Source organism: Siphateles boraxobius, unplaced genomic scaffold, assembly GCF_051911475.1.
Source record: "Siphateles boraxobius isolate OS27281-9 unplaced genomic scaffold, OSU_SipBor_1 224, whole genome shotgun sequence".
Lineage (NCBI taxonomy): Eukaryota > Metazoa > Chordata > Actinopteri > Cypriniformes > Leuciscidae > Siphateles > Siphateles boraxobius.
This window is the reverse complement of record NW_027508838.1, coordinates 11,124-23,759: the sequence shown is the minus strand read 5'-3', so window position 1 is coordinate 23,759 and position 12,636 is coordinate 11,124. Positions and strand designations below refer to the sequence as shown.

At 38.8% G+C, this 12,636-nt stretch overlaps 1 protein-coding gene and 1 pseudogene across 1 annotated transcript; both read left to right on the top strand.

Annotated features, from left to right (window-relative positions):
• The first annotated feature begins 2,311 nt into the window (after positions 1-2,311).
• Positions 2,312-3,472, top strand: LOC143747538 (cystatin-B pseudogene; annotated as a pseudogene).
• Positions 3,473-4,197: 725 nt separating this feature from the next.
• Positions 4,198-12,145, top strand: LOC143747535 (uncharacterized). The gene is made up of 3 exons (XM_077240329.1): positions 4,198-4,288; positions 7,569-7,657; positions 8,424-12,145. Exons 2-3 carry the CDS (start codon positions 7,608-7,610, stop codon positions 9,304-9,306), a joined length of 933 nt encoding a protein of 310 aa, XP_077096444.1. The 5' UTR covers positions 4,198-4,288; positions 7,569-7,607; the 3' UTR covers positions 9,307-12,145.
• Positions 12,146-12,636: the final 491 nt, after the last annotated feature.

Here is a 12,636-nt window from a genome sequence, read left to right as displayed (position 1 = left end):
GCCGATGCCCATCTTTATGCAAATGAATCCGTCAAACGCGACGCGTCTATCCAATAGAAGTAGTCTCTCGAGGGGCCTTTGTTCTAGACTGGCCGCTGGGTCAAAACCACGCCCATAGCTGTAAAGTTGAGGAACGCCCATCAACTTACAAATGTGGAGAGGCGTGCGACACCACGCTTCAGTCGTGTCGCAAAAGTGGATCAGTACCGTAAATCATTCGCGCGTAACGTGCTTAACGCGCCATACGCTCAATTCGCGCCATTCGCGCGAACGAGGCGTATTCGCGTCTGCCGCGCTCTACGCCTCATTCGCGCCGCAGGAATTTTTTACGCGCGTAACGCGTCTTTGCATTGACTTAACAGTACTGATCCACTTTTGCGACACGACTGAAGCGTGGTGTCGCACGCCTCTCCACATTTGTTAGTTGATGGGCGTTCCTCAAGTTTACCGCTATGGGCGTGGTTTTGACCCAGCAGCCAGTCTAGAACAAAGGCCCCTCGAGAGACTACTTCTATTGGATAGACGCGTCGCGTTTGACGGATTCATTTGCATAAAGATGGGCATCGGCCAGCTTTTTGACGCGCAGCATTTTTCACAATGAAGCGCCGCCTTCCCGGGATGCTTTGCGGGCGCGTTAAAGTCGCGTGACGTCACCCATAGGAATAAAGTGGAGTGCGGCGCGACTGAAGTGTCGCACGGACAAGTGGATCAGTACCGTTAACATACATTGAAATCACTCGCGCCTGACGCGCTATTCGCGTCCGGTGTGAACGCACCATTAGGCAAGGCAAGTTTATTTATATAGCACATTTCATACACTGTGGCAATTCAAAATTCTTTACATAGAAAGGAATTAAAATAATCACACTATGGCAATTCAAAGAGCTTTGCATAGAAAATAAACACAAAATAAAAGCAAGGGAAATTAAAAAAGTTATGAAAGGAATTAAGAGATAAATGATACAGTCATAAAATGATTTTTTTGAAACAGTCCTAACATTATTATTTATATGAATGCTGCGTTCGTCACCGTCAATGATTCACACTGATAATAATGTGCCAGTTTGTTTCATTTGTACATTGATTATTTATTCTACGGCAACAACAACATAGTCATGTGTGTGTAAACAATTTCATCTATACCACGAATTTAATTTCTCGTGTCATTTATACGCTAAAAATAGTTTTTGCGTGTATATGATACGCACTTTATGGCGTGTAAGACGCACTCACACCCTAATCCTACCCAAGGGGTTTACAGTGCGTAGCATATGCACGCAAAAACCATTTTTGGCGTATATATGGAGAAATTAAATTCGTGGTATAGATACGCACTTTTACGCATATTAGAATTATTTCTGAAGCATCTGAAACATTTCTCAAATTATAACATCTTGTACTCTTAAAAATAAAGCTTCCAAAATGTTTTTTTTTACAGCGATGCCGGATAGAAGAACTATTTTTGTTTAGTGAACAGTTTTTAAAAGAACCTTCTTTTAGAGTGAAAAACATTTAAAAAAAATCTTTTAAAAAAATCCACTATAAATAACTTTTTGTTAATAGAAAGGTTCATGGATGTTCAAGTTTCTTCATGAACCATCGATGCCAATAAAGAAGCTTTATTTTGAAGAGTAAAGCGCTCATGTTGACAGAGATCATGCAAACCACATTTGTATTTGATAATGACATTTAAGCGAGAAGACATGATCAGATGATCCGCACACATACTGTATCTGTACACAAAAACACATTTTTTAATGTTTTTCTTTTCTTACTCTAAAAATTTGTACTCTGTAGAAGATACTGATTATTTAAAAAAAAAAAAAAATTTATTCATCAATTCTTTGAAGACTGGAGTAATGATGGTGAACTTTCAGCTATTATCACAGGAATAAATTACATTTTACAAAATATTCAAATAGAAAACATGTTATCTCAGATTCTCTAAACTGTTAAACATTGCTCTGTATTTTGTTAACTAAATTAAAAAAAAACATTATCCTTTTGTGGGTCAATTTTAAAGGGATAGTTCGTTCAAAAATAACAATTCTGTCGCACTCATGTTGTTTCAAAGTTGTGTGACTCATTCTTCTCTGGAACATATTTTGAAAAATGCGTCAGTTATGTTGTTTGTACATACAATGGAAGTCAATCAGCACCAATATTAGTTTAAATGGTTCCCAATGTTCTTCAGAGTATCTTCTTTTCTGTTTCACAGGAACTGAATATTACACAACACCCCAAAGAGAAACTCCGCCTATTCATTCACTCCCTTTGATGTGAACACATGGAATTACAATGTGACGTCATGCGATTTTGGCAGCATAAATAGTGGATCAGAATCAATCTGTGAGACAAACTGCCTGATAATACAGTTTATTATCCAGATTTGATCACCAGCACAATGACTGATGCAAAGCAAATTTTGGGAGGATGGAGCACAGAGGAGCCTGTCAATGCAGATGTGGAGAACATCTGCACTGAGGTAAGAGACAGAAAATCACTCTTGTAGTAAATGTGTTTTTGTTAAAACACAGCCAAGTAAAATTATCTATTTTGATGCTGTAAAATGTGTTATTTAAAAAAAAAATGTTTTCCTTTTCACTTCAAATCACAAAACATTTCACTTGAGTTTTATGATATCTGACTGATAGACGTACCTCCCTAGAGACCAATAAACGAAATCTTTTTAAAATAATAATTTAGATCAATATGTCCCAAAACGCCGGATCCGTCTGGACGAAACGCCGATCCGATAAAAAAATTTGTACGTATACAGCTAAACGCGTCTCCGTGCGGACAGGGCCTAAAATGTGTATTTGTTTATTCAGGCAGGGAAGCAGGCTGGAGTCCATTTTGATGTTTGCATTCCTAAAACCTTCAGGCATCAGATTGTGGCAGGAAAAAACTATCTGGTCAAGGTAAATGAGTGTTTTGTATTGTTTCACAGAAATACTTTCAGCAAAATTTGTATGTTTCTAATATCAACAAGCGAACTATGGCAGACAGTGTGTCCTAAACGGGTGTGATGTGTCATTTTTCCGTCCTCTCTGAAAGATACAATTTCTTCACTGTAAAAAACTTCACTGTATAAAGTTTCTCTGCATTTGTATAACAGAAAACTTTTCTCAACTGTGTAGCGTTGCTGGACACTCAAATCTAGTTTGCAATGGTCACTGTAGCAGAACTCGTAGAAATATGTTCGCGGTGTCATGGATCAATGTGAACAGACTACAGTTTTACGTGGAAGAGATCACATAAATGCATGTGTATTCTCTCTCTCTCTCTCTCTCTCTCTCTCTCTCTCTCTCTCTCTCTCTCTCTCTCTCAGGTGAAGGTCGGAGTAGAGAAGTACCTTCATGTGATGATATTTCAAGCTCTCTCCTGCCATGGAGAGAAACTGACTGTGCTCGGAGTCCAGTACCCTAAAACCGCCAGTGACCCTCTGGAACCCTTTAAAATTAAACACTAACCGACCGCATGCAGAAAATAGTTTGTATGATATAATAACAGACACACAATGAGCTGCCATACTGTAGCCTATAGAGGAACTGTGAAAACTGTTTTATTCCTCAGTAAACTCAATATTCAAACCCTCAGTGCCTGTGTCAGTGTGTTTATGTGAACAACACCAAATTCACTTTACTTTACTACAATTGTTTTATGCTGAAATAATAATCTCAAAAACAGTTAAAATTTCTCATTCCATATCTTTAAAAACAAAAAGTAAAATAAAATACTGTAAAATGGCATTCATTTTTCAGATGAATTAAATAAATCAAAAACTTGTGCACCACACGCGGCTATTGACTGATGAACAGGTAATACTTGATTTTTCAAAAGTGTGTTGTAACGCAAGCGTTACTGAACATGTACCGAGTAAAATATGACTGGAAATTGATTAGTAATGCCTTACATTACTGCGTTACAGCAAAAAGTAATATGTTACTGTAATGCATTACTTTTGTAACGCGTTACTCCCAACACCGGTGCTAATTAGATGATGAACGTTTATGTTGCTACACAATTAGGCTGCAAATATAGTGGGCTTTAAATTGCTGCATCAACATTTATGAAGTCCCACATTTCAAACTATAACCATAAACAATGTCAAACTTTGCTGCTAAATTAATATGCATTCACATGTCAATCTCACGAATTAGCTCTTATTCATACGTTATTTGTGTACTCATTTAGGGTCATTTTACTGGAAGCAACACTCACGAAAATTCGTGGCTGTACAGGAGGTTGATCTCCAAGCTATGCAACAAAAGAGGCGGAGAATCTCGTAAGAATCTCGTTATAAGTCTAGGGGGAGGGTCACCCAACTTTTGTAGGCCCTATGCATGAAAACAGCAAAATTTCAAAGTGGCTTGTTTGGTGCATATTTTTTATTTTTTTCATAAAAACAATGTCAGGTGTCAGGTAGCCTAGGTCTCGTACAATTAGGCATCAGACGAAACGGCATCAGACAAAAAGGCATCAGACAAAACAGCCTCAGACACAAAGGCATCAGACATAACGGCATCGGACAAAACGGACTCAGGTGGAGTTTAGAGGTTCGCATTGCCCCGCCCCATGTGACGTCACATGTACGCGGTTTAGGGCTGGGTTTCCCAAAAGCATCGTAAGCCTAAGAAGTTCGTAAAAACGATCGTACGACTGATCTTAATGGTCTGTTTCCCAAAAGCATCGTAACTTAAATAGCACTTGAAAATCTTCGTAGAACTACGAGTGCTCTGGAGTAATCGTTAATCCCCAAGTGCATCGTAAGAAGACAGATTTATGAGGTCTCCTGCAGGACAACCGGCAGATTACACTTTTTTATCTAGATTTAACAGATTACACTGCAACGTGAGTATAATATAAGGTTTTGATTGTACTTTATTGTACACTTTATTGTACTCGTGTTTTGTTTTAATGAATTTATATATAAAATAATTAAAAAGGGAACAAAAAATAGAAATACACAAATTAAATGAATGAACAAAAAAATCATACAATAAGTAATGTGGGAAATATGCTTTAAAGACTGGGCAAAATACAAATAAATTTAAAAAAAATCTGTCAATGACTTGCTGACGTGCACGAAAACCAGCCATGTATTGGGCATTTCTTGCGGACTGATCTTTGAACACCGGTTGCAGTGAGTTTGCAATGTCCTCCCAGATGTTTTGTTTTTCCTTATTTGTATGGTGTCATTTAAATCTGTTAAAAATAAAATCTTTGTTTCGCTCTATCTCCTCTAAAAGGACATTTAATTGAATCTTTTTGAAAGGTATCTTCTCTTGTTTTTTTTTTGTTTTTTGTTCAGCCATTTTGTCAGTGCCTCCGCCTGTATAGGTGCTTCATATAGGCCTAGACTTGTCTTAATTTCTAATCCACAACAAATGACGATTATTAGGTTAAACGTTCAGAATATGATTCCATATAAGGTTATATTCCAGCACTTCCCGAATGGACAGCAACGCTTAAGTAGCACGTAGAACGCGTTCTCTTCTCGCGCGTTTATGTTAAGTGCATTAGTAACCTTGCACTCTTAAAAGCTAAGTTATCGGGAAACCCGATATCGTTATCGATCGTTATCGGGAAACCCGATCGTTATCGGGAAACCCGGCCCAGATCAGATACAACAACAGCTGATGGAGGAGATAACCCGTCATGATATATTTATATATGTGCTTTCATCAAATGTTACACTAATTACGTTGTATACAGAAGAGAACATGCATTTCGGGAGTTTTATTTGCACGTTTAAAAAGTTAGATGACATTTCAACTAGCTAGCTTGTATGTTGGCAAACTGATAGTTTTCACGATCGTGAAGTTAAAGCCTTCTTTCGAGCTATTAGACTGCTTGATTTAACATTGCTGTAAACATTTTTTTGAAAAATAGATATATTTTTCATGTCTGTGAGCCATACACTGAGTTTAACTTTATGATGAGATGCGCTCCAGTTCACTGCAATGCAAGTGACACACCGGCGCCTCCATAATGATTATAATTGTCTGCTATATTTGCCTCTTATTTATTAAATCCAGGCAATTGGTTGATAAAAAATGATTAAAATTAAGATACAATTTATTCAAAACGAAATTCACTTTCTACAAAACAAAACTTAATGAAGTGGTCAAAATCATGTCTTACCCATATATTGCGCATCCTATCTTACTCATGCTGTTCACTTTTTCATAATCAACATGGAAAAAAAAATAACATTCTAATATTTTAACAAATATGAAACTAAATGCGCTTATTTAGTAGCCCTCTATTGCTGCACATTCATTTAATTCTGAATTTTGCACATACGTTTAAAGGCATTTGTTTGTGTAAAAAATATCTGTCACATTTATCAAGTTCACGGTTAATTGTACGTGCATGTATTAATCTTTATGATACTAAAATCATAATAAAGTAGGCTATACTACAAAAAATCAGATGAGAATATTAACGCAACGCGTTTAATTAAATGTTTAGCATTTTCCTCCCATAGAAAACCATTATAAAACGCATAATAATGCAGATTAGAATGCCCCCTTATTATGTCGAAAAATAGCAAGTTATTATGTCGAAATAACAAGATATTATGTCGAAATATGTCTGAGGCTGTTTTGTCTGATGCCGTTTCGTACGATGCCTTTGCAACATTTCACATTTTTATTTTTTGTATATATTTTATAGTTTCACATGATTTTATAATTGTATTAATTGGTTTTTAATACAATTACAGTTAAAAATACAGACACTATATATGTTTGATTACTGTATTATGTTTAATACAGACAGTATCTCTTCAGTTTAAACCATAAACGCATGCTGTCCACTCAAGTGGACATCTGAAAATCTCTTTGAAAAATGTGTTAAAAAAAAAGAAAATTTCAAATATTGTTTTTCATGCCCTAAGAGCAATAAAAACACAAAGGAAAAAAAATCCTGACTGAGGTTATCATAATTCATGCATGAAAGGGTTAAAGCAGAGCTTTTCTCAAAGCGGTGAGTGTTTGAGTCTCACCGGCACCGTCATAATAATGTGCGGGAAAAACACTCTGATGAACCATTTCATTTCATTGTCATCCCTTCATTTTGTAGAAAATTTAGTTGTGAATGTGACAGGTTGAGATACTCTAATATTTGTTTTGGCTCATTAGATCTCAAATGGGAATTCACGAGCTGTGTTTACAATAATATCGCAGTTGATGATATCCTCAGCCTGTTCCTGTTTATTCATGTCACTATACTACTTAATTATTTGTTAGGTTTAAATGGGAGGGCTGTATAGTGCGCAGTTTGATATTCATTGTCAATATATCACTTTCGGTTTCAACGTGTTCAACTCGCTCGGTCCATTTATGGTGACAAAATGATATGGCATAAAAACAAACAAAGTGTATCATAAACAATGCAATATTTATTGAGTCTTTGCCAAAGACACATTTGATGAATACATTTTTGGTCTCTGCTGTAATTTTAACAGTCAAGTGGAGTATAAATTCATAATCATAGTCTTAGGTCCTGAAATAAGCATTATTCCTCTGTTGTCAAGTTTTATGCTCGACTCTTGCTCGCAGATCTTCCCGCTGACGCCACTCGTTGAATCCTCCAGCGTAATGACGGGCCCTGAGAGGAAACACACACGGATACCTGACTTTTGTCATCTGTGAGTCAGTGAGGATGAATCCAATGAATGATCATGACTTGCTTAGGTTTTTCTGATTACCGGATGAGGATTTAAATCATAAAAATTATTTAATAGCAATATTTACAGCGCATTTTCTAGCCAATTAAATAATTAATGCATTATATTCATAAAACCATTTCTACATAAAAAAAACAGTCATATAACTAATGTCACTACCTATAAAAACAAAACAAATAGAAAATGCAAGAAAGCATAGGAAAAATAAATGTTGACATATGAAGGACACCAAATCATAGAGGGAAACTCTCTTAAATGAACCCATAATATCATATTTGCTTTGCAAAATATAATATCATAAACATGATCAAAACTTTTCTGAAAAACCATCTGTACTCGATCTACTACATGCCTTCTGTCGTCTGATAGATAGTTTACACTTTTTAGCAAGTAAAAGACCTTTTTTTACAATTGTGCAAACGTCCCCCTTCAGCTTGTGGTTCACAAGGTCTTTTTGCTGTGAAATCTTTCATTTTTATAAAGTAAACGTAAGAATAACTTTGATATTGTTATAGTAATATTTGAACAATTAGTGCACTGTAGCAGTTTAGGTTTACTTGATTATCATACATAATTTATTAGAAAAATCATGTTAAAATGTGAGTCTCAAATATGATCATCAGGCTTTTGAGGAACGTTTATTTGCTCATCTCTCAGTCATCTTTGTGTTTGCATTGAATTATGTGTTTTAAAACTACAGAGTGTTGTAAACCTTGTTCTTCTTAAGTGTAGGAGACTTAGAAGCGAAGACCAGGAGACGTTGGGGGTCAGCTCAAGTAATTGAAGGTAACAGACGAGCAGGTTATGCAGTAACGTCCACCACGGAAGTGTTAGCTTCAGGACGTCTTCCAGATCATTTTTCAGCTCAAGCTGCAGAACTAGTAGCCCTAACAAGAGCATGCACGCTAGCTTCAGGATCAGTTGCTAATATCTACACAGATTCCAGATATGCTTTTGGGGTAATTCATGATTTTGGTGTCATTTGGCAAACCAGACAGTTTCTAACTTCTGCTGGATCCCCCATTAAGCATGCTGAATTAGTGAAAGATCTAATGTTTTCCATGAAACTTCCAAAGAAATTAGCAGTGATAAAAGTGAAAGCACATCTCACAACTAATACTACGGAAGCTAAAGGTAATGCTCTTGCTGATATAGCAGCTAAACAGGCTTGTTTCTATGCAACTGTACAAGTGTGTTCAGGTAGTGCAGCACAGAAGACAATTATGCCTCCTGAATCAATAATTGATCTGTACAAAGACGTTCCTCTGTATGAAGCATGGACATGGTTAGACAAAGGAGCCACAGTGGATTCATCCGGGTGCTGGACCAAAGGGGAAAAGTATGTTGCTCCCGAATCACTGTTGCCATATTTGGCTCAACAAATACACAATTTGGGTCACAGTGGTCCAGCAACGATGAATCACAGGTTCTCAAATCAGTGGTGGAATCCAAAATTCAGAAATGTAGCCACAGAAACAGCCAAGAGGTGTGTTACATGTCAGAAAAATAATGATGTACCAGCAGCCACTACACCAGCAGCACATACCCCAGCCCCACCAGGACCATTTCGTCACCTACATTTACATTTACATTTACATTTAGTCATTTAGCAGACGCTTTTATCCAAAGCGACTTACATTTGAGGATTAAACCAAGCGAGTCATCATGGAGAGGCAAAAACAACGCAAGAAGTGCTCAGAATACAAAGTTCAAACATTGCTCAGAGTAGCATAAACCAGACAAGCGAAGATTTCAAGAAAAAGTTTTTTTTTTTTTTCTTATGTTAAGTGCTCACGGAAGACATGAGTTTTCAGTTGTCTTTTGAATGCTGTCAGGGATTCTGCATTCCGGACGAGGGTGGGTAGGTCATTCCACCAGCATGGAACCGTGAATGAGAATGTTCTGGACAGTGATTTTGTGCCTCGCTGTGAAGGCACCACGAGCCGTCGCTCCTTGGCCGATCGTAGGCTTCTGGTAGGGATGTAGACCCGTAGGAGCGAGTGAAAGTAGGAGGGAGCTGAGCCGGTGGACAATCTGTAAGCAAGTGTCAGCGCCTTGAACTTGATTCGAGCAGCGAGTGGTAGCCAATGCAGGGAGATGAACAGCGGAGTGACGTGGGCCCTTTTGGGCTCGTTGAAGACAAGACGAGCAGCAGCATTCTGGATCATTTGTAAGGGTTTAGTTGCACATGATGGAAGACCAGCTAGAAGAGCATTGCAGTAATCAAGCCTAGAAATAACCAGGGCCTGGACAAGAAGTTGTGTTGCATGCTCAGTTAGGAAAGGCCTGATCTTCCTGATGTTGTGCATTGCAAACCTGCATGATCGAGCTGTCTTTGAAATGTGGTCTGTGAAGGTTAGCTGGTCATCAAAGATTACTCCAAGATTTCTGACTGACCTTGATGGGGTGATTGAGGATGAGTCTAGCTGGATAGTGAAGTCGTGCTGTAGAGACGGATTGGCAGGGAGAACGAGAAGCTCAGTCTTTGCCAGATTGAGCTGCAGGTGATGTTCCTTCATCCATGCCCAAATGTCTGCCAGACAGCTAGAGATACGTGCAGCTACTGTGGGATCGTCTGGTTGAAATGAGAGGTAGAGCTGGGTGTCATCAGCATAGCAATGGTAAGAGAAACCATGTGCCTGTATGATGGGTCCCAGTGATGTGGTGTAAATGGAGAAGAGGAGGGGTCCAAGGACTGACCCCTGGGGAACCCCTGTGGTCAGTCGATGTGCTTTGGATACCTCGCCTCTCCATGCGACCCTGAATGACCTACCTGTGAGATAGGACTCAAACCAGTGGAGGGAAGATCCAGTGATCCAGTGATCCACCTGCAAGTTGATTACATATCATTGCCTCGTTGTAAGGGAAAAACTGATGTTTTGGTAGTAATAGATAAGTTCTCAAGATGGGTAGAAGCTTATCCAACAGGGCGTGCTACAGCTGCACATACTGCTAAATGTCTTGTCACTGATTTCATTCCCAGATGGGGATTACCAGATTGCATTGACTCAGATCAAGGTACACACTTCACAGGACAGGTAGTCAAGGAAGTGTCTAGAATTTTGAAGATTAAGTGGAATCTTCACTGTCCATGCAGGCCACAAGCATCAGGACAGGTTGAACGATCGAACAGAACAATCAAAACCAGACTAAGCAAAATGCATCAGGAAGGGGTACCATGGGTCGAAGCACTGCCAGCAGTACTGTGTAGTATGAGAGCATCACCTAACAGAACAGTAGGACTGAGCCCTCATGAGATTATTACTGGACGCCCCATGCAGATGTCAGGTGTGATTGATCTTAGAAATGCTGATGAACACATTGCCTCAGATGCCCTGATTGCTTACTGTGAAAACCTAACAAAGGCGGTACAGAGTGCCAGAGGGAGAGTTGAGTCATGTTGGCAGACTCCACCAGAAGGTGGACACACAATCATCCCAGGTCAATGGGTCATGATAAAGTCATTCAGGAAAAAGCCATTAGACCCTAAGTGGCATGGACCACATCAAGTGATGTTGATTACAGCAGCTGCAGTATTGTGTCAGGGAAGGAAAACCTGGACTCACGTATCACACTGTAAAGTTGTTCCCCCTCCAACAGGGATAGGATAGGACACGAACCAGTGGGGAGCCGAGGGAAGAACCGATTGCAACAGGCGTCGGAGGCCAACCCTTTGGTGAAGAATCCCTCATAGGCCTTCCCATCCATTAATCCATCCTCACCTCACTGCGTTCTTTAGGTGTCATAATTAAGAAATAGGGAAAGAAGGAACAACAATAGCAGACTCGGAAAATTTACCACCCTAGTGTTTGAACCAATACTGCTCTACTGTTTAGCAGACTCAGAAAAAGTTTACAACCATAGTGTTTGAACAAATACTGCCCTACTGTCTAGCAGACTCGGAAAAGTTTACAACCCTAGTGTTTGAACAAATACTGCTCTCCTGTCTTTTGTTTTCTGTCTTCCTCTGTGCAGATACCACTTGATGGCTGTCCCGAAACCCATACGCACCGACCTCTTCACCTGCGTATGAAGACACCACTTCCAGAAAACAACGAGACCTACTGCCGAGCCAACTATCACAAAAGGATATAGTATTATCCTTTTTATCCTTATTATTATAGATATAAAATAGTATTTTAACTGAGAAAGATGCACACACTGTTTTCCATTTTGAGGCAATCAAGGTTTCAGACATTAACCTCTTGTCACATCTCAAAGGTCAGCTGGGCCTTTTGTTGATCTAATCAGGCTTGTTGGATTAGCATCTCAAGACTCTGAGTTACACTGTTACCTGATGAAATCAGGTAACCAGCTGAATCAAGAGTCCCCTCCTCTATGAAATTAATTCCACCCCCTTGAAATGTATATAAACTGCAATGTAAAGTTCTCTTATTTAGACTTGATTGAGATGACTACAGCGACGCAATAAAGAACTTCTGCTCGAAAGATACCTCTTAAAGTCTCCTGGTCTGCACTTCTAAGTTTTCAACACTTGAAAAGAAAAAAATACACAACGCAGAGACCCACATACGGAACCTTCAGTCATCCAGCAACATGATCAAGATTGTCATACTACTCCTAACCATCAGGACATAGCACAAAGTGTAGACTCCAGCCATGACTCACTTGTGCACAAACATGATGGTCCAACAAGACAGTCTTGGTCTTTCAACAAAATTACACCAGATGACTGAAGATAACTCTTCATGGTTCGGGAACTTGTTAGGTAAACCGTGGATGTGGATGAAGGAAATAGCAATTCTGCTGTTGTTTCTCTCATTAGCGTACTATCTATGCGTCCACAGTATCAAGTTTTTCATTTAACAAATGAATCACGTCTCTCACGAAAAAATCACAGTTCCTACCAGAAAAGACTATTACCCGTAAGAACATCACGGACCCTAAAATTGCATGTTTGTTTCTGTGTCAGCATGCAA

Coding starts and splice junctions, on each gene's coding strand:
- LOC143747535 (XM_077240329.1), top strand. CDS start 7,608: ATGACGGGCCCTGAGAGGAAACACACACGGATACCTGACTTTTGTCAT. Junction 7,658..8,423: donor ATACCTGACTTTTGTCATCT/GTGAGTCAGTGA, acceptor GTTCTTCTTAAG/TGTAGGAGACTTAGAAGCGA.